The following is a 19,055-nucleotide window of genomic DNA, read 5'->3' on the forward strand; positions in this document are numbered from 1 at the left end:
TAGCAGTTTGTTAAAAAACACGAAGTCCATATGCAGACAGATTTGCATGCTACTCTGAATCAGGGCAATACAGTGCGTCAGCAGATACTTTATATAACACAGGTGATGTTTTAACCATTTGATTGCTAGTGTGTGAAATTTTAACTCTATCGTCTAACAAATGGTTAAGCAGGTACATTTGGAACTCTACAACTGCCCTCATAGAATAGGTGGTAGCAGATTCTAGGTGTGCATGGGTGTGAAATAACTGTATAGAGGGTAATTCAGCCAATCTGTAACCTATGTGAAAGGTGAGGGCAAAATAAGTGCTAAACCTCCTACAGTAAACTTTCATGTCACTGAAGCTGAGATCACTTCTTGACAGTAAATATTTACAAGCTATTATACTGAGCTACAGATGTGTCCTCACTCACCTAGCTTCAATACGCCATACAGCGCAAGATGCTCAGCACACCTGAGCCGCTGTGAGAGCTGTAGTGTATTGTCTTTTAGTTTTTCTTTAAATACTAGAGATGCTAGGCTGTGACTTAAACCACACAGGAAATTGTTGTAAACATGTAGAAAGTTGCAGATGAAGCCCAGCAGAAAAAGCTTTGGCTGCTGCAATGTAGCATTTTGGGGAGATTTAATAAAGCTTGGAGAGAGATAAAATTGGAGACAAATAGCACCAACCAATCAGCTCCTAACTGTCATTTTTCAAACACAGTCTGTAAAGTGACAGTTAGGAGCTGATTGGTTGGTCATATTTATCTGCAATTTTATCTCTTTCCAAGCTTTATTAAATCTCTCGTACACTTAGGCCCGTATTCAATTAGACGCGAAAAGTCGGAAACTTTTCACCTGTTGTACTTTCCGCCTCATTCGCTTGTTTGGGATGCAAATTCACGCCATGCACGTCCCCACGATTCACCCAACTCAATTGACGTTGAGGCGAAAACGCAAATGGGCGAATGCATAACAGGCGGAAAGTACTGAATAGATTGGGGGAATCAGTCTGTACCCGAAAATAAGATGCCCTGACACTGGAAATCATTATTAGCCCTAATAAAAGTACTCTGTGACCTTAATTTGTGTTAAAAGCTTTCTAGAAGCATATTTCTAAAATTGGTGAAAAATGATAGAAAGCAGTATTTTTTGGGGAAACTAAATAGTCCTGTCAAATTTGGGGTACTTGAAAATGGGTGCTAGCATATTTTTGTGTTTCTAAAGTGCACTTTTAAAAAATGTGAAAAATCAACCTTCTGCATGCACCTGCGATCCTAAAAACACCTGTCCCATCCATACAGCCCCCCAAGAAACCTATTTCACTGCTTTTTATCCTTGTCCCCCACTTTTTTCGTTTTCACCCCAAAAATAACATGTATTTTTGGGGTGTTCTGAGGTAATTTGTTTTTTGGGGCTGATTCGTCCTTGGGGGGGGGTTGTCCAAAGGGTCAATTCCCCACATTTGCCCCCAAAATAGAGATTTTGCACTTTTTTTCGCCTTCCATTCATTGGGGAAACCCATTCCAGTGCACTGAGTTTCCACTTAGGCAAAAAACGTCATGAAATTGAATTTGGAGATAAGACGCAAAAAGACGAAAAGCGGCAATAGGTGAAACTTTTTCACCGATTTCGGCTTTTCGCGTCTAATTGAATACGGCCTTCAATCGCACACAGATGCACAAATGTCCCACATCAAATTGGTCTGTCTAATCTAGCAAAGTAGTTTTGTCTCTTCCAGTTGTTTCATTTGTGTGAATCAGATATACAGTACATTTTGAGTGAAAAAACTCTTGGCACTGCCTGGCAAGCTGAGAGAGGCTTTTTGGTGCCACAAACACCACAGTGTATTAGGACACATCTGTTATTGGCCTTTTCTTACAAGAGTGTGCTACCTATTTACACTACTGGCAGTAAATATTTTAGCAGACCTTCTTTCATTTTAGGTTTAACTTTGCTGGATCCAAAGTTCTGGATCAGACCTACAACACTGTATCCAAATATGTACAATATGTACAATTTGGATCACCAATTGATTCGATGGAAATGTTGGGCAAAATCTATTACACAATTGGAAACATTTTGCAAGTTTTACAATTTGATGAAAATATTGCTTTTTTGTTTGGTGTTTGCATTGCTTATCGTGTAAAATGTTCAACTTTGCTTACTTAATGTACAAACAACTAACTATTAATTTACTATCAATAAATTCCCTATTCCTTCACAGTTGTACATTTGTAACTGCATATTGTTAATATTAAAAAAGACACCTGATTTTAGACTCCAGTTATTTGGTGATAGAGTTGATCCAGCTTCATTGGTTGCTACCAAGGATACTGTATATTCTATTCCACACTGTAATGAAGAGATTGTACAAGTGGACACAGACATAGTGCAGTTGATAGTGGACTCTCCACCATAAAGAAGTACAGTGTAGTTGGATGTGGAATCAGCTCCAGACACAGAGAATGCAGCTTCCAAAGCTCCACTGTTGAATGCGATGTTTACATCTGACGGAGCAACTGGACCTAAAAGAAAAAAAACAACTACATGTTTAAACAACATAACATTTAATTATATAATATGGATATTTGCACCAAATAATTATACAAAATAACTAAATTGTGAAGGAAATAAGATTTACACAGAGTTAAATCTCAAAATGGGGATTGTTTTCCTTTTTATTTCCCTTTTCTTGAAATAACAGATGTTCGTTTTGACGTTTGGAACTCGGTATTTCTTCTAAACCACTGAGTCAAAGTATTGGTTTTGTTTTTCTTTATATGTTGGTTTCCTATTATCAGACTACTCTTTCTGTCTGTCAATGTAATGCTGTTAGTCCTCGGGAATAATGGTGCTTTGCACCCTGTTGTTGTATTCTTGGCTTTTTCAATAAACATATATTGCCAACAAAAACAGGGGATTATTTTCCAGATACTGTATGTTAAAGGGTTCTGAGGTCAAAAATACTTAAATGTCTACTTATAAGGTGAATTTATAACTCAAGTTTAAAGGCTGACATAAATAATTTTTGTAGGTTATAAAAAGTGATTATTCTGTATGTAGGAATTACACAAACACTAAAGGGGTGAGAAAATGTAGCAAGGGCATTTATTGGTTACAAAGTCATAATTAAATTGTTTTTTATTTTGGCGTCCAGTCAAGAATAGTCACATTTGGTCAGCTAGTTAAAGATAATTAACTACAGATTAGTATGTACTCTCTACCTAAAGGTTGAAACACAATGAACGGTAATAAGCCATTGAAGAATGATAACTGCAACAGCTTCAAATAATAAACCTCTAAAAATTTATATTTTTCCATTGACATTTCTTGTAAATTCAAGATGATTTGACAATATGTGATGTTACCCATTGTAAGGTTACATCTACTTTAAAGCAATGTCATGTGAAACACATGTTAATGATTCTATTATTATAGATCAAAGTGTTCCTTACGTGTAATCTGATTGTATGTGATGTCATCCCCTGGTCTCCCATTAGCATCCCAGGCATGAACCTTTATCGTGTAGACAGTGCCTGGGTCCAGAAAGGTGAAGTTGAGGGACAGATCTGTTGTGTTTTGGTTCCATCTGCTGCCAGATCCATCTGATCTCATTACAGATACTGAGTACAGCACAGCTGATGGGACAGGCTGCCAGCTAACACTCACAGATTCACTGTTTAATGATTCCACTGTGATAGATGGCGCTGCCAGAACTAGGATATTGGGAAAAGAACACAGTAAGTGACAAAAAAAACCTCACCTATTTGCTAAGGGATATAAAATTAGAAAATAGACATGGTTACAGACAAAGGGCCTGATTCATCACTGATCGCAATTGCAACAGTGTATGCAGACCGGCCGATGATGTATACTGCGCATGCATATGCATTGTAGTGCGCGTGAGTGAGTTAGCATTGTGATAGCACTGCCAACACTTACGCAGATACAAAGCCATCGCAGAGTGAGTGACGGGAGGTCAGCGTTTGGGGGTGGTGACGGGGAGTGGTCGGAGAAACGCAGTAACACCGTTACTTGGGCATGCATAAATTTGCCACTGCAACGGCAACTGTACTTACTGCGTGCGACGAGGTTAGCAACTTCTGAGTATGGTCAGAGCTGCTGTAATTCTGCGTGAGGGACCGATGTTACTCGATGTTCCTGATGTTTAGACAGGACTGCAAGGTATTATGGATGTGAGATAGCGGTAGTGGGCGTCCCTATGCTGGCTGTGCGATGGCTTTGCGATTGCATTCATAAGCATTTTGCATCAGTCCTGGGAGTGTAATCGCAGCCGCCATCGCATTAGCGATCCGTAATGAATCATGCCCTAAACACGTAATTATCAATGCACAGTACAGTAAAATCATAAATGCAGTAATTTGTTATGTGTTCTTCTAATGCATTGACATATATTCATTTTACATAAATACGTAGCAGTTGAGGAACTATCACTGACAAAGCCCATGTGTGCTATTAGCCTACTGATGCTGTCCATCTGCTCAGTCCTTCTGAGCATGCATCTGGGCCAGCAAAATGAGCTTTGAGTTCAAAGCCAAAATAAGAATGTGATTGTGCTGTTTCCTGCTCATGTGCCAAAGAGTAGAGTAAAGGTCCACCAGAGTGGGTTGCTGTCCTATTCACTTCTAAATTTCTCTATGGTGTCCAGAGATTAAATGTCCTTAGTGCAATCTGAAGCTTAAGAAACATTATATTATTCCATAAACAAGGACCTTTTGGAAGAATCCCAACCAGGATTTGAGCCGGAGGAATCTATGTGCAATTGAAGGATCTGGCTGTTAACCCAGTGGAATCAAGAGTTACATTCCTTGTGTAGGACATACATTCAAATATTAGCGGCAAGCTGCATCAGCTCCACCTTAAGTGTGTCATTTTGTAACTCCTCGAAGAGTTGTTAGACCAAAGTAAACACCGCCAAACTTGGGTAAGCACCAATCCTGACATGGAAAATAGCCTATTTAGATTATCAACTACTGCTTGAGGGGTCCTTGAAAGACACCTCATCTGGAAGAAAAATAATGGTCCCTGTAGATAACTGTAAAACCAGGAGGTTCCAAAAACTCAAGATCACTGTCAGTCAAGAAATAAAATGATTCAAATTACTTTGGAGCACTGTAGCATTTGTTGGGATCTACCCATTACCCTGACACAATTCATTAGAGAGCTGGTCAACTCAAAACAACTGAGCAATGGGACCAAGCAACAACATGAGCAACAAACTTGGCTGACAGCGCTTATCTGTCGCTTACTCCAAATCAACAAATTTGAATGTGTAGAAGTTACCTAATAAGCACAGACATTAATAATTATATACAGGAAACACAATATAAAACATGGGTGTATATTTACATTTACTAAAGTGAGAGTTTATAGAAATTTAAATGTTGCCCATACCAACCAATCAGATTCTACGGGGGTTGCTATGGGCAACATCTCCACTTCTAAAAACTCTCACTTCAGTAAATATACCCCATGGTGCTTTGGAGTTGTTCATTGTAAAAAAAAAAAAAAAAAAACACAGGGAAATTATCAGGAATAAAATCGTCTTCAGAAAAAGCACAAAAACAGCGACTGTCTCATTCCATTAAAAATAGTAGACATTTAGGCATGCATAAACTCATAGGGGTCTATTTACTAACCAGTGTTAGGAGACAGAGTTAACAGTGATAAGAAAGTGATAGGGTACCAGCCAATCAGCGCCCAACTGTCATTTTTCAAACACAGCCTGTGAGATGACAGTTGGGACCCCATAGGAGTATATTTACTAAAGTGTAGGTTTTTAGAAGTGGAGTTGTTGCCCATAGCAACCAATCAGATTCTAGCTATTATCTTCTAGAATCTGTTAGATAAATGATAAGTAGAAACTGATTGGTTGCTATGGGCAACAACTCCACTTTTAAAAATCCACACTTTAGTAAAGATATACCCATAGAATCCCAGACCCATTCATATTATTGTTATATTGATTTATGATTACTACAAAACAAGACCAATTTCTCCATTCCCCATTAAAAAGACAGTAACTTAAATGAATAACTAGTTTTTATAACCACACAATACCTGTTTTTGCCCATTTTGGAGGAGAAGGCTGGCTCTTCCCAGCGGCATTGATGGATCTCACAGTCATTTTGTAGGAGGTTGCATCTTGCAAGCCGGTCACAGTCCCTGGGGAACTGGTGACAATAGACTCAAAGAATATTTGTCCAGCCTGAGCGATCACCTGATAGTGTGCAGCTCCTGGTACTTCAGCCCATTCCACAGTGATGCTGTTACTTAGCTTTGAATATGCCTGGTCAATACTGGGCACCTCAGGAGCTGCATAAAATTGAATTTAAAAATGTGACAGAGATCTAAAAATATGGTTGAAATTGTTGAAAATCATTAAACAACACACTAACCTGTAAGTTGGAGGATCTGAGCTTGAGCTAGAGCTATTCCATCTTTGTCCATGGCTTCCACTATTACTGTATAGTTAGTATTGGGAAGAAGTGTGTTTATAGTCCCTATGACAGTGGCTGGATTAAATATTGCAAATGCCGACTGGTCAGCTGACATGGAAGGAGATGCTGTGATTTTATATGATGCGGCCCCAACAACTTTAGTCCATTGAACATATATACTCCTTGATGTGACGTCATTTGTCGATATTGAAAAATCTGCAAGAAAATCAGAAATATTTGATGTATTAACCAAACCAATTTTCTATAGCTGTTAAGTAATTTTCAGTTTATACTTGTTACAGGTGTTATTTTCTTGTTATTTATCTTTCATTAATGACACTAATTTGTACAGGTATAAGTGGAAGAAGAGGAACTGGGGAGGATGTGAGCCACTAGGGAAAAAAGAATGTGGCAAGATCTGGGAGCTGTTTGATAAAAGCAGTACAGTACATGTATGTAGGTCACATTGTCATAAAACAAAGAATATGTGGATTTTGTGCCACACTAGGCTGAAGCCTAGTGTGGAAAACTATCTCTTCCCATTTCTATTATTATTTATTCCTGGCTGCATAAAAGAAAAACAATTCACATTTTTAATTACTGAAAGAATACTTTTAATTATTTCAAATAAATAATCAGCAAAATATCATTTTGGAGATAAAAATATATTATGTGCCTCAGGTGAGGCCGGTGAGGCAGAGCCATTCCTGTCATACTTAGGTATATTCCAAAGATTTGACTATAAAAATTATAAGAAAAATGTAAAGAAAATATTATAAATATCTTCTTTGTATTATTCTAATCATGTTTATAGTCAAAACTCTGGAGTAAAAAGTGTATGGCAGGTGAGGCACTGCCTCCCCTATCTACCTTTTCCAAACAATCCTGATCAAAACACACCAAATTTCCAGAACTATATACTGCTGCACCTTTGTATAATGCCCACATAAACTCTCAGGTTCATATATGTATCTGTAAATCTGGCTCTGATTCCAGCAAATCACTGTATAAAAGACTTCCCTGCTATAGAGTTTATCCATGAATATGTTACCTGTTTCACCGTAGTAACCTCTGGCTACCATAGATCTACCATAAGGGCAACTTCGTCACTTGTAACTCCAGGGTCTAACCACAGGTATAAGCTTCCCGTGGTCTCTTTTTAAGCTGCAGCAGTTGTGTCAACACTGGATAAATCCATGTAAGTCAACCCTGATAATTGCCAATCTCCAAAAAAAGTCAAAGGCGTTGCCACGTAAAAGGGAAATAGGAACTGGTAGGGGAAAACCTCCACTGCCATTCACTGAGTCCCTGATTTAGAGTGCAAGTCATCCAGTTGTTTTGCAAGCAGCAACGCTAGTTAGCACAACCAAACACCAGCACCTCCTAGTAAATATTGGATGTATCATGTAGACGTATCTATTAACGGAGCGCACTGCTGTCCCTATACAAGGTATGGGAACGTTGCGATTGTAATATTTAGCCAGCTCCATTTGGAATTGACTGCAGTAGCTAACACCATATTCAGTTGGCAATTACCTAGGAAAGAGGGTCCGTAGCACAAATAGGGATCCATTTGGATCCCTTTGCCTATACCGGCCCTCACAGGGCACATGGAAGATATAAGGTCACACATGCATAGTAACAATGACAAGACAGAACATGGTAATGTAAAAAGTTCTGGTTTGGGGCATCGTTGGCACAGCTGCTTATCAGAGAAACTGTCCTGGCTAAGGGACCATGATAAATTGCCACAAAACTAATTCAGAAATTGCTGTGAATAGTGGTAATAAGGAATTATAGTGGCATTTATCACTTTCATGATAAATAACCCCTTAAGTGTTTTATATGATGTTTATAGCTGTGTACTAAATTATGTTTTATTATAATGCTTATTGAATATAAACACAAGAACATGCATTCTTTACAGGGTTTTCCATTTTAAATGGTGTCTAAAAAGACAGAAGTTGAGGCAGCTTAGGAAAATATTGGGAGATTTACCTGTCCCATTCGCCATCTGAAAAACAGAAAATACAATAAAATTAAATTAGTAAATCATAATATTACAACATTGGAAATAAAAAAAACTCTTTTAAATGAGTTATTGATCAGACTATCTTATGCTATGTACAGTATTGCTCTGGATATTCTGTTTCCAGAATTGAAATAACTGGAACTAGAAGTACCTACCAGTACCTACAGCAATATTTGTCGTCAGTGTTTGTGCTGTCTCTCTCCTCTACTATATGTGGATAAACTTTCCTAGGGCCAAAAACCAGCATTACAACAACATGGTATTGATATAAAGTGTGTACAGTTTTGTTAGATTCCTTACCGTACAGGCTTTTACTAGAATTTGTTAACAGTGGTAAAAGGACATAAACAGTTATGGGATTGGAACCCTTTAACCCCACATCCATTGGCAAAATTGGTTACAGTACGGAGCGTTTGCACATGTTTTGTATTTTTTGGACGTATCATACTCAGTTTAGTTGCAATCATTTAGCAGTTTTCTCAATTGCTCCTCACTTCACCCCCCAACTATAAGTGCACATTACCACCTCATGTCAATTGCAATAAGGCATCAGAATCACTATGGACTCCTCTGATTAGCTTCTGGCGATATTTGTGGTATTCTTCTTACTTGAAGCTATTTGAGAACATGCTGTTGCCAAAATCACAAATTGCCGCTGCCCTGATTTCCATAGAAAATCATAGGTTTATGACAATAGGGTCATAGGGTCCATGACAATAGGGCTGAATTACTAACATTGGCTTTAGGTACTGTACATCATTTGCATGTAAGTGCACCAATCCATTAACAATTAACTTTTATCTACATTAGACAATGGAAGAAAGTGCCTGGTTGCTTTAGTTTAGCGCAAATTTCGCAACAAAGCAAAATGACAGTAAATTATCCTTCCTGGAGATGGGAAACTAGCATTTTATTGTCAGATTTATTCAGACTGCTCCAGATCGCCCTGTTATGCCAGACACATGCCCCCTTTATGTCAGAATCCTCCACATGTCACTTCTATGCCACCAGATTTACCCAAATGCCCTTTTTATGACAAATGATGCCCATTTTATACCAGATTCCTCCACATGCCCCCATTATTTTTGATGCTAGGATCTATCACAGAATACTACCACTACTAATGCAACAAAACCTGAGGAGTGGGCAGCAAGATGGTGAGCTGTGTAGCATCAAAAGGACACCTGTCTGTTATTTCCTCCTGGTTGCAGCCACAGGTGGGTCCGGTGGCAGATCCAGATGGAAGCCCACAGCGATGCTATGGTAGTGGCCTGTCAGCAGCAGCAAATAATGAGTTTTAGCATACTGCACATGCACAGAGTGGAATTTACACATTTTTGAGTAACTATGGGCAAGTCTGAGTTTGAGGGATCTTGGCTAGATCTCTATTTGCATGAAATAGGTGCTTCGGAGCTGTAACTGGATGGTGTCCATGCTATCACATGGAACTGTGCCATCTCGTGGGTCTATCATGGGAGGGTTGTGGAAAAGTAGCTATACTTCCATGCTATTCTTAGGCGTGCATACAGAGACAGTGAAACCTGACAGATCTCCTGCACCCAGCATGAGTCAGGTGCAAGTGCCGATATCAATGATTACAATTGCAGCTACAAAAAGTAAAACACTGGGCGGTGCAGCTTTCCGCTTGAAACCATACGGTTTCTCGCATTATCCCTAAGGAAACCCGCATTAGTATAAGGTAGTAAATCTGGCTTCAGACAAATACATCAACTTGCTTCCGACTTAGAATCAGCCTTTATATAAGCTTTAGGTGTTATCACTTAGTGTGGGAATTTTCTGTGCAGTATTTGCTGGACATTGGACTGCATACTGTATAAAGGAGTGGTGTGATGTGCATAATAATTACTTTTTTTGTAATATCATAATAGGTTAGGTGTAATGTGCTTTATTTGTATGGAGCATTCCAGAAAAAACACACACACAAAATCATAAAGTAATTGCCATCTTGCTGTTAGACAGGTAACTACCTGTCTAACAGCAAGATGGCAATTGCTTTATGATTTTGACAAACTTTTTCCATAGTTAACTGTTTAACTAATTTACCTCCATCTTTTGAACTCCTGTTAATACCTGTTCCCATTACAATAATACATGTACTTCCCTTCCCATCTGTTGTCAGTTTTCTGGGATGTAGTCAAAATACTGATGGCCGGGAAGCAGTCTGACAAAATCCCGGTGTCTAAATCCCAATTTAGGGCTAAAGATAGACATTTAAATCCCGACACCTATATTTAGCCTAACGACGGAATCCCGACAGATGGCTTCCCGAATGAAGGTAAGCCGACTACTGTTAGCTTTTACCTGCGTTGGGGAAAAGGGTTAGGTTTAGGCACCCCCCGGGGAGGTTTAAGGTTAGGCTGTGGAGAGGGGGGTTTAGGGTTAGGCACCACTGGGGGGGAGGTTAGGGTTTGGCACTCCCATGGGAGGGTTAAGTTTAGGGTGCGGGGAAGGGGGTGTTAAGTTTAGGCACCTCCGGGGGGACTTAGGGTTAGGCACCACCCCTGGAGTTTTAGGGTTAGGCACCGTCCAAGGGAGGGTAGGGATAGCTGACTTACCCGCCCCATCTGTATTCTTTTTGTTTGGGCTTCCGGCATCAGTATTTCACCCAGTGGCTATTAGCTTTTAGCCGCGGTGGTGGGGGGGGGGTAGGTTTAGACACTACTGGGGAGACTTGGGGCTAGGCTGTGGAGAGGGGGGATAAGGGTTAGGCACCACTGGGAGGAGGTTAGGGTTAGACACCTCCCTGGGAGGGTTAGGCTTAGGGTGTGGGGAGGGGGGGTGTTTAGGCACCCCCGGGTGGACTTAGGGTTGGGCACAATCACGGGAGTTTTAGGGTTAGGCACCACCAAGGGAGGGTTAGGAGGAGGAGAAGGGTAGGGTTAGCTGACTTACCTGCCCCATCGATATTCTTCTTCTTGTTCGGGCTTCTGGCATCAGTATTTCACCCGGCGGCTGTTCAGCCGCCGGGATTTCATACCCGACCCAGTTTTTCAACCATGACCAATATGTCTTCTTTTCAAACTGGCAGATCAGTCACCAGACTGCACAGACTTTGGGTCTGATGAAGAGTTGAATGTACGACTGCAGGCAGAGCGTATTTTGTACTCATGCCCTGGAATTGAACACATGCAAGTACAGATGGTGCAGATTCAAACTCATTTTGACCACATCTACACTTACTACTGAAGAGATACAAATTAATTGTAATTTGGCACACTCACATAGACAATGTTGAGCGCTCCAATAAAACTGCAAACTAGACACAAGTGTAAGTACGTCTGTTTCACATACCTTTTGCATATAGTATAGGGTAAGTGTAAGTGCACACTGATGATGATGACTAGTAGCAAATCAAGCATACAGACCAGGGTACAGTAGTTGCATGCAAGATGTGTAAAACTCTGCAGATGGGCAAATATACTAATTATTTTCATGCACACAATGCTGGTGCATATGTCTCGTTTCCATCCAACCCTACATCAGGCCCTTTTTCTCTATTGTCATATTTCTTATATCTTCCATTTCAGGTTGGATATTTCCTCAGCATCTTAACCTGGGCATATCCAAAACACAACTGGTAATACTTAAAAATTAACCTAATTATTTATTTAACTATATATTTATTAATTTTGTGGCTTTGGCTTCCCGCCTGCACATGGAGGGTTGCAAATAAATGAAACAGAGTCGTTGGAGTCAGTGGTGCTTCTAGGGGCAGGCAAGCGGGGCTATTGCTCGGGGCGCTGCGGACTGAAGACATGGCCGCAGTCCACCGCCGGTGAAGGCGCCTGTCTGCTCTTGCCCGCCAGCGCAAACAGTGTTCCTCCCTGGCAAACAGCCTCCTCTCTGCACAGCACACAACCCTGCAATTAGTATTTTATTTTTTTATTTATTTTTTTTCCCAGACCATGGCCATACCCCCCCAATCAGACCACACCCCCTGAGCGCAGGATGCCAAAGGAAACTTTCGCCCTGAGCTCTGCAATGTCTTGAACCAGAGTATCTGATACATTTTCAATGTTACCTCCATGTAAAACGGGTTATCTTTATATTGCTTTTGTTTTCAATAGCTAGTGGCTTTATTATTCAAAACTAATTATCATATCAATGTATGCATTGTCATTAATTTTGACATCATGCAAGATATTCACCAGTGTAATTAGCAGTCCCATCACTGGAAAGGTAAATCCCAGCTGCTGGTGAGAGCAGACTAGGTATTTAGCTAATATTTCCTCTGCATAGACGTTTTCTGAATCTGTTCATTCATGAACAGAAGAAAGATTTTAACTGGTGACAGACCAGATAAGGCAGATCTGGCTCAGACTTTAGGAATGACCTTTCCACCTTCCGATTGTAATTTCCAACAAATAAAGCCTTGATAACGGCTAGTGCTTCCAATCCACAACCGTCAGTTATGATCAGGGCAGGGACAACATTTTTAATTCAGTAGCTTTCCCAATCCTATGGACATGCTTAACATTAAATAATTAGACTCACCTAAATTATATAAGTGCCTTTAAAATTTAATATAAAGATCTGCCTGTTTCAGCATGTATTACAAAAAGTAACAATTACCAATATACTGTCATTCCTCTTCCCTACAGAGAAAAGGATAATATTGCCTTTACAATTACTAGAATTCCTGATGTACCTCTCTTCACCCTTATACACAAATAGCCTGATTTAGCTTCAGACGGAGTTGCAAAGCTGCTCGCAAGCAGATTTGCAATTCCGTCTGTGCTGATATGATAATGCTGCAGGGAGCATCACGTCTTCTGCTGCATTACATATCCGATCTGCCTTGTCCAACGCAGCATCAGATACTTTGCGGGACATCGGCAAGCTAAGGTGACCCATGGGGTCACACAGCTGGCCGCCGCAGTTGAGATGAAGCAGCCAGGAAATCTCCATCAGCCGACGGAGATCCTGGCTCCTTCCCTCCCCCCAACGGCGTGTCACCTCTGTTTCGGGGAACGGAGGACATTGCCGCCCCCTCCCCGCCCACAAACGGCAGCAGACTGTCAATCACTGATAGTCTTCTGCCAGCCTGCACAGAATGGGTCATGCACAGAATGGGTCATGGTCCTGCGCAGACTCTCGAACATCGGGAATCTGCATTTAGCAATGCACTGCTGAATCAGGCCCACAATGCGATTGACAATAGGGAGAGATCGTCAGCACATGAGGCATAAAACACTGAAAATGATGAATAACTCAATTTTGCTTTATTTTCTTTCATATACATACAGTGTAGTATATATATTTATATATACACACACACGTGTGTGTGTGTGCGCGCACATGGGAAGGGGGTCAGAAATGTGCTCTTTCTGTTGGGAGGAAGTGCTAAGACATGGGCAGATGAAGGTGTTTTAGCAAAGATGTTGATTTTTACCTAAATCCTAAAACATGAGGAGATAGTGTAATGAACCTCAAGCGATGATGGATGCGCATATTTGCAGGCATGTCTTGTTTAGTGGGTGCTCAAAGAAAATTGACCTTCAAAGCAACTTGAATGTTTTAAATGTCCACTTACTTGGTTACTAGCTATACATTCATACGGGCAAGCATATATATGAACCTACATCAATCAATGCAATTACATTCTACAAATGTAGCACACATCACATTCCTCTCATCAGTTATTTAAAACATAGGTTGTCTATAAGTTATTTTGCATTAAATAGTACTATAGTAAGCATAAAGCATATTGTAATCTGCCATACTGAAAAAAACTATAGCAAATTGTTGCAATTATGTCGTATCACAACCATTGTTAGTTTGTGTTTCAATACTGTGTCACAAAATGTATTGAAACACAATATGTTTCAATATGTTATATTCAATTCAGTATATATTTCAATATGAAAAATACACTTTAGTTAGCTAAAAAAAAATATCTCAGTAGAAATATCTCAGTTACTGGGGGACATGACTGAGAGTCTTTAGAGAATATTATTAAGAGTGCAAATATTATTTTGTTGTAAAATACAGAATGGATTAACCTGTTCTGCTGAGAATGACCAATCACAAATAATATTGGTCAATTTACAGTATGTTGCAGCACTTCATGTAACTCACTATACTGTAAGGTGCAAGAGAACATTAAAGCCAAAAATCAGATTTTACTTACGGCCATAGAAGTATAAAGCAGGAGTTGGAATATGGAAAGATAGCGTGAGGTTCTTTTTGCCATCTTCTGCCTTGTATTGAATCTACCCCTAGATAAGATACTGCTCACAGGTGCTATGAAGAATGCAGGTCTGTTTAGGATCCCTCCCTACAGTCTGTTCATTGAGTGAGGGTGGAGGCTGCAAAGGTATATACTGTGGGATACTGTATCCTAAAGTAACCAGACCTCCCTTTTCATAAAAAAAAATTTAAGCCATTGTGCAGTGTACTTTGGAAAGTAGTATAAATATTTTCCATGTTTTGCTTATAGCCACCTTACAAGTATAGTCTTGCGTGCATAGTATTTATGGAGTAGACGCACTGGTATAGACGTCATTAGTGGTGTATGATATGGCTATAATATGCTGTGATTAGAAACAAGTATTTCATTTTGAGCTATAAGAGGCAAAAATAACAATAAATTCTGCAAAAGTAGCTTTAATAATTTTCTCATAGAAAGTGTGTACACAGAAAGAAAATAGCAAAACATAAAAAAACACTCCACAAGCCTTATCCCCCTCAGACTGTAGCAGAGAGGCTAGTCCCATCAACACAGTAAAATGACATAACATGATAGCCTTGATAAACAAAATAATCAACTGTATGATGAAAATAATGATCACTATACATATGACAGTAAATTGCAGCATAAAAGGGATATAGCAAATCTAGCACAGTAGTAGGCAATAACTCTCTTGGATAGTGAAATAGACTATTTATTTTAACTGCTGCAGCACTTCTTTGCCTATGACTAGGGAAAAATGCAGTTTCTCAATGGTTTCACTATACTATGCTCTAAACACACAATACCCTTTACAATACACTAGTGGTGTGCACCGGCCACTTTTCGTGTTTTGTGTTTTGGTTTTGGATCTGGATCTTTCTTCGTGTTTTGGATCTGGATTGGTTTTGCCAAAACCACCCTTCCGTGTTTTGGGTTCTGGGTTTTGTGTTTTGGATCTGTATTTTTTTTTAAAAAGCATAAAAACAGCTAAAATCACAGAATGTGTTGGTTTTTCTGCTCCTATGCTATTATTAACCTCAATAACCTTAATTTCCACTAATTTCCAGTCTATTCTGAACACCTCACACCTCACAATAGTGTTTTTATGTCCAAAAGGTTGCACCGAGGTAGCTGGATGACTATGCTAAGCGACACGAGTGGGCGGCACAAACACGTGACCCATCTAGGAGTGATACTGCAGTGGCAGACAGGATGGCAGTTTGAAAAACTAGGCCCCAAACTGTACATAATGCAAAGAAAAAAAAGAGGTGCAAGATGGAATTGTCCTTGGGCCCTCCCACCCACCCTTATGTTGTATAAACAGGACATGCACACTTTAACAAAGCAATCATTTCAGCGCCAGGGTCTGCCACACAAATGATTGGCTGAAATGATTGGTTCGTTTGGGCCCCCACAAAACAAGCTGGCAATTAATCTGTCCCTGCACAAACTGGCTCTACGGAGGCAAGATGTCGTCCTCATCCTCCTCATCCACCGATTCCTCACCCTCTTCAGTGTTGTGTACATCCTCATCCTCACAGAGTATTAACTCATCCCCACTGGAATCCACCACCACAGGTCCCTCTGTACGTTCTGGAGGCTGGTCTCCCTGGAAGAGCTGATAATTAATTTTGATGAACATCATCTTCTCCACATTCTGTGGAAGCAACCTCCTACGCCTTTCGCTGACAAGGTTCCCGGCTGCACTAAACACTCTTTTGGAGTACACACTGGAGGGGGGGCAACTCAGGTAAAATAGAGCCAGTTTGTACAGAGGCCTCCAAATTGCCTCTTTTTCCTGCCAGTACAGGTATGGACTGTCTGACATGCCTACTTGGATGCTGTCACCGATGTAATCCTCCACCATTCTGTCAATGGTGACAGTATCATATGCAGTGACAGTAGACATGTCAGAAATTGTTGCCAGGTCCTTCAGTCCGGACCAGATGTCCAAACTTGGTCCTGCCTGCCCTGCATCACCACCAGCGGGTTGCTTAGGATACCTAAGTTTTCTCCTGGCAGCCCCAGTTGCGGGAGAAAATGAAGAAGGAGCTGTTGACGTGTCACGTTCCGCTTCAGCTGACAGTGTGTTCACCAGCAGGTCTTTGCACCTCTGCAGGCTTGTGTCGGAAAGAGAGTCACCACATAGGCTTTAAACCTAGGATCGAGCACGGTGGCCAAAATGTAGTGGTCTGATTTCAACAGATTGACCACCCTGGAATCCTGGCAAAGCGAATGAAGGGCTTCATCCACAAGTCCCACATGCCGAGCAGAATCGCTCCGTCTTAGCTCCTCCTTCACTTTCTCCAGCTGCTTCTGCAAAAGCCTGATGAGGGGAATGACCTGACTCAAGCTGGCAGTGTCTGAACTGACTTCACGTGTGGCAAGTTCGAAGGGCTGGAGAACCTTGCACAACACGGAAATCATTCTCCACTGCGCTTGAGTCAGGTGCATACCCCCTCCTTTGCCTATGTCATAGGTGGATGTATAGGCTTGAATGGCCTTTTGCTGCTCCTCCATCCTCTGAAGCATATAGAGTGTTGAGTTCCACCGCGTCACAGCCTCTTGCTTCAGGTGATGGCGGGGCAGGTTCAAGAGTGTTTGCTGGCGCTCCAGTCTTCGGCACGCAGTCGCTGAATGGCGAAAGTGGCCAGAAATTTTTCGGGCCACCCAAAGCGTCTCCTACACGCCCCTGTAGCTTTTCAGAAAATTCTGCACCACCAAGTTTATTGTGTGAGCAAAACATGGGACGTGCTGGAATTTGCCCAGATGTAATGCCCGCACAATATTGGTGGCGTTGTCAGATATCACAAATCCCCAGGAGAGTCTAAGTGGGGTAAGCCACTGGGCGATGATTTCCCTCAGTTTCTCTAAGAGGTTGTCGGCGGTGTGCCTCTTACTGAAACCGGTGATACACAGCGTAGCCTGCCTTGGAACGAGCTGGCGTTTCTGAGATGCTGCGACTGGTGACGCTGCTGCTGTTGCTGCGTAAGGTGATACATCTACCCAGTGGGCTGTCACAGTCATATAGTCCTTAGTCTGCCCTGTTCCACTTGTCCACATGTCCATGGTTAAGTGGACATTGGGTACAACGGCATTTTTCAGGACACTGAGGACACTTTTTCTGACGTTTCTGTACAGTCTCGGTATCGCCTGCCTAGTGAAGTGGAATCTAGACGGGATTTGGAACCGGGGACACACTACCTCCATCAATTGTCTAAATCCCACTGCACTAATGGCGGATACCGGACGCACGTCTAACACCAACATAGCAGTCAAGGCCTCAGTTATACGTTTTGCTTCAGGATGACTGCTGTCGTACTTCATCCTCCTCGCTAAGGACTGTTGGAGGGTCAATTGTTTAGTAAAAGTAGTGGTGTTCCTACTTCCTCTCTGGGATGATGAACGACTCCCAGCAGCAGCAACAGCAGCAGCGGCAGCAGGAGGCGTAGCAATGCAGGATCCTCCGGAGGAATCCCCGATAGGAGAGTCAGTCATGCCAGTGACATGGCCTGCAGGACTACTTCCAATCCTGACTAAGGAGGAAATTGACGAGGAGGGAGTTGACGGTGTGGTTTGCAGGCGCTTGGATACAACAGGACAACGGGATTTAGGTGTCCCTGGACTGCTTACGGTCTTAGCCAAAGTTTCTGAACTTGACAGTAACTTATTATGAACGCGCTGCAGGTGCCGTATAAGGGAGGATGTTCCTAGGTGGTTAACGTCCCTACCCCTACTTATTCCACCTTTACATAAGGTACATATGGCAAGACAGTTGTTGTCCGGATTTGGATAGAAATATTGCCAGACCAAAGAGGTGGAATGTTTGGTCTTCTGCCCAGGCATGACCGTGATGGGCTTTTTCATCCCACGGACAACAACTGTCTCCCCCGGAGCCTGATTTAAACAAACCACATCACCATCAGAATCCTCCTCGCCAACTTCCTCCTCAGCGCCAGCTACACCAGTATCCTCATCCTGTTGTACTTCAACAGTGACATCTTCAATTTGCATATCAGCAAGTGGACTGTGGGTGCTCCTTTCAGCACTTGCAGGGGGCGTGCAAATGGTGGAAAGAGCCACCTCTTCCCGTCCAGTGCTGGGAAGGTCAGGCATCGCAACCACCACCACACTTGGACTCTCCTTGGGGATTTGTGATATCTTCTTAGAAAGCACAGTTCTTCGCTGTGCTTTTGCCAGCTTAACTCTTTTGATTTTTTTAGTGGGAGGAGGGCTTCCATCGTCATGTGAAGCTGAACCACTAGTCATGAACATACAAGGGATCGACCTTAGCCGTTCCGTGCCACTCCGTGTCGTAAATGGCATATTGGCAAGTTTACGTTTCTCTTCAGCTGATTTAAATGTTTTTTTCAAGGTCATATTC

The 19,055-nt window shown here is 41.4% G+C and overlaps 1 protein-coding gene across 1 annotated transcript in view; it reads right to left on the bottom strand.

The window, feature by feature from the left end:
* Nucleotides 1-14,700, bottom strand: part of LOC148442249 (fibronectin type III domain-containing protein 7-like) — a 31,167-nt gene extending 16,467 nt beyond the window's left edge. The window contains exons 1-6 of the mRNA XM_088464119.1: nucleotides 14,630-14,700; nucleotides 8,445-8,460; nucleotides 6,405-6,662; nucleotides 6,067-6,321; nucleotides 3,441-3,701; nucleotides 2,253-2,510 (exon numbers count right to left, since the gene is read on the bottom strand). Of these exons, the coding sequence (XP_088320245.1) occupies nucleotides 2,253-2,510; nucleotides 3,441-3,701; nucleotides 6,067-6,321; nucleotides 6,405-6,662; nucleotides 8,445-8,460; nucleotides 14,630-14,692 (1,111 nt within the window). The 5' untranslated portion in view covers nucleotides 14,693-14,700. The remainder of the gene's footprint in view (nucleotides 1-2,252; nucleotides 2,511-3,440; nucleotides 3,702-6,066; nucleotides 6,322-6,404; nucleotides 6,663-8,444; nucleotides 8,461-14,629) is intronic.
* Nucleotides 14,701-19,055: the final 4,355 nt, after the last annotated feature.

This window comes from Taudactylus pleione, unplaced genomic scaffold, assembly GCF_031769625.1.
Source record: "Taudactylus pleione unplaced genomic scaffold, aTauple2 ptg001594l, whole genome shotgun sequence".
NCBI lineage: Eukaryota > Metazoa > Chordata > Amphibia > Anura > Myobatrachidae > Taudactylus > Taudactylus pleione.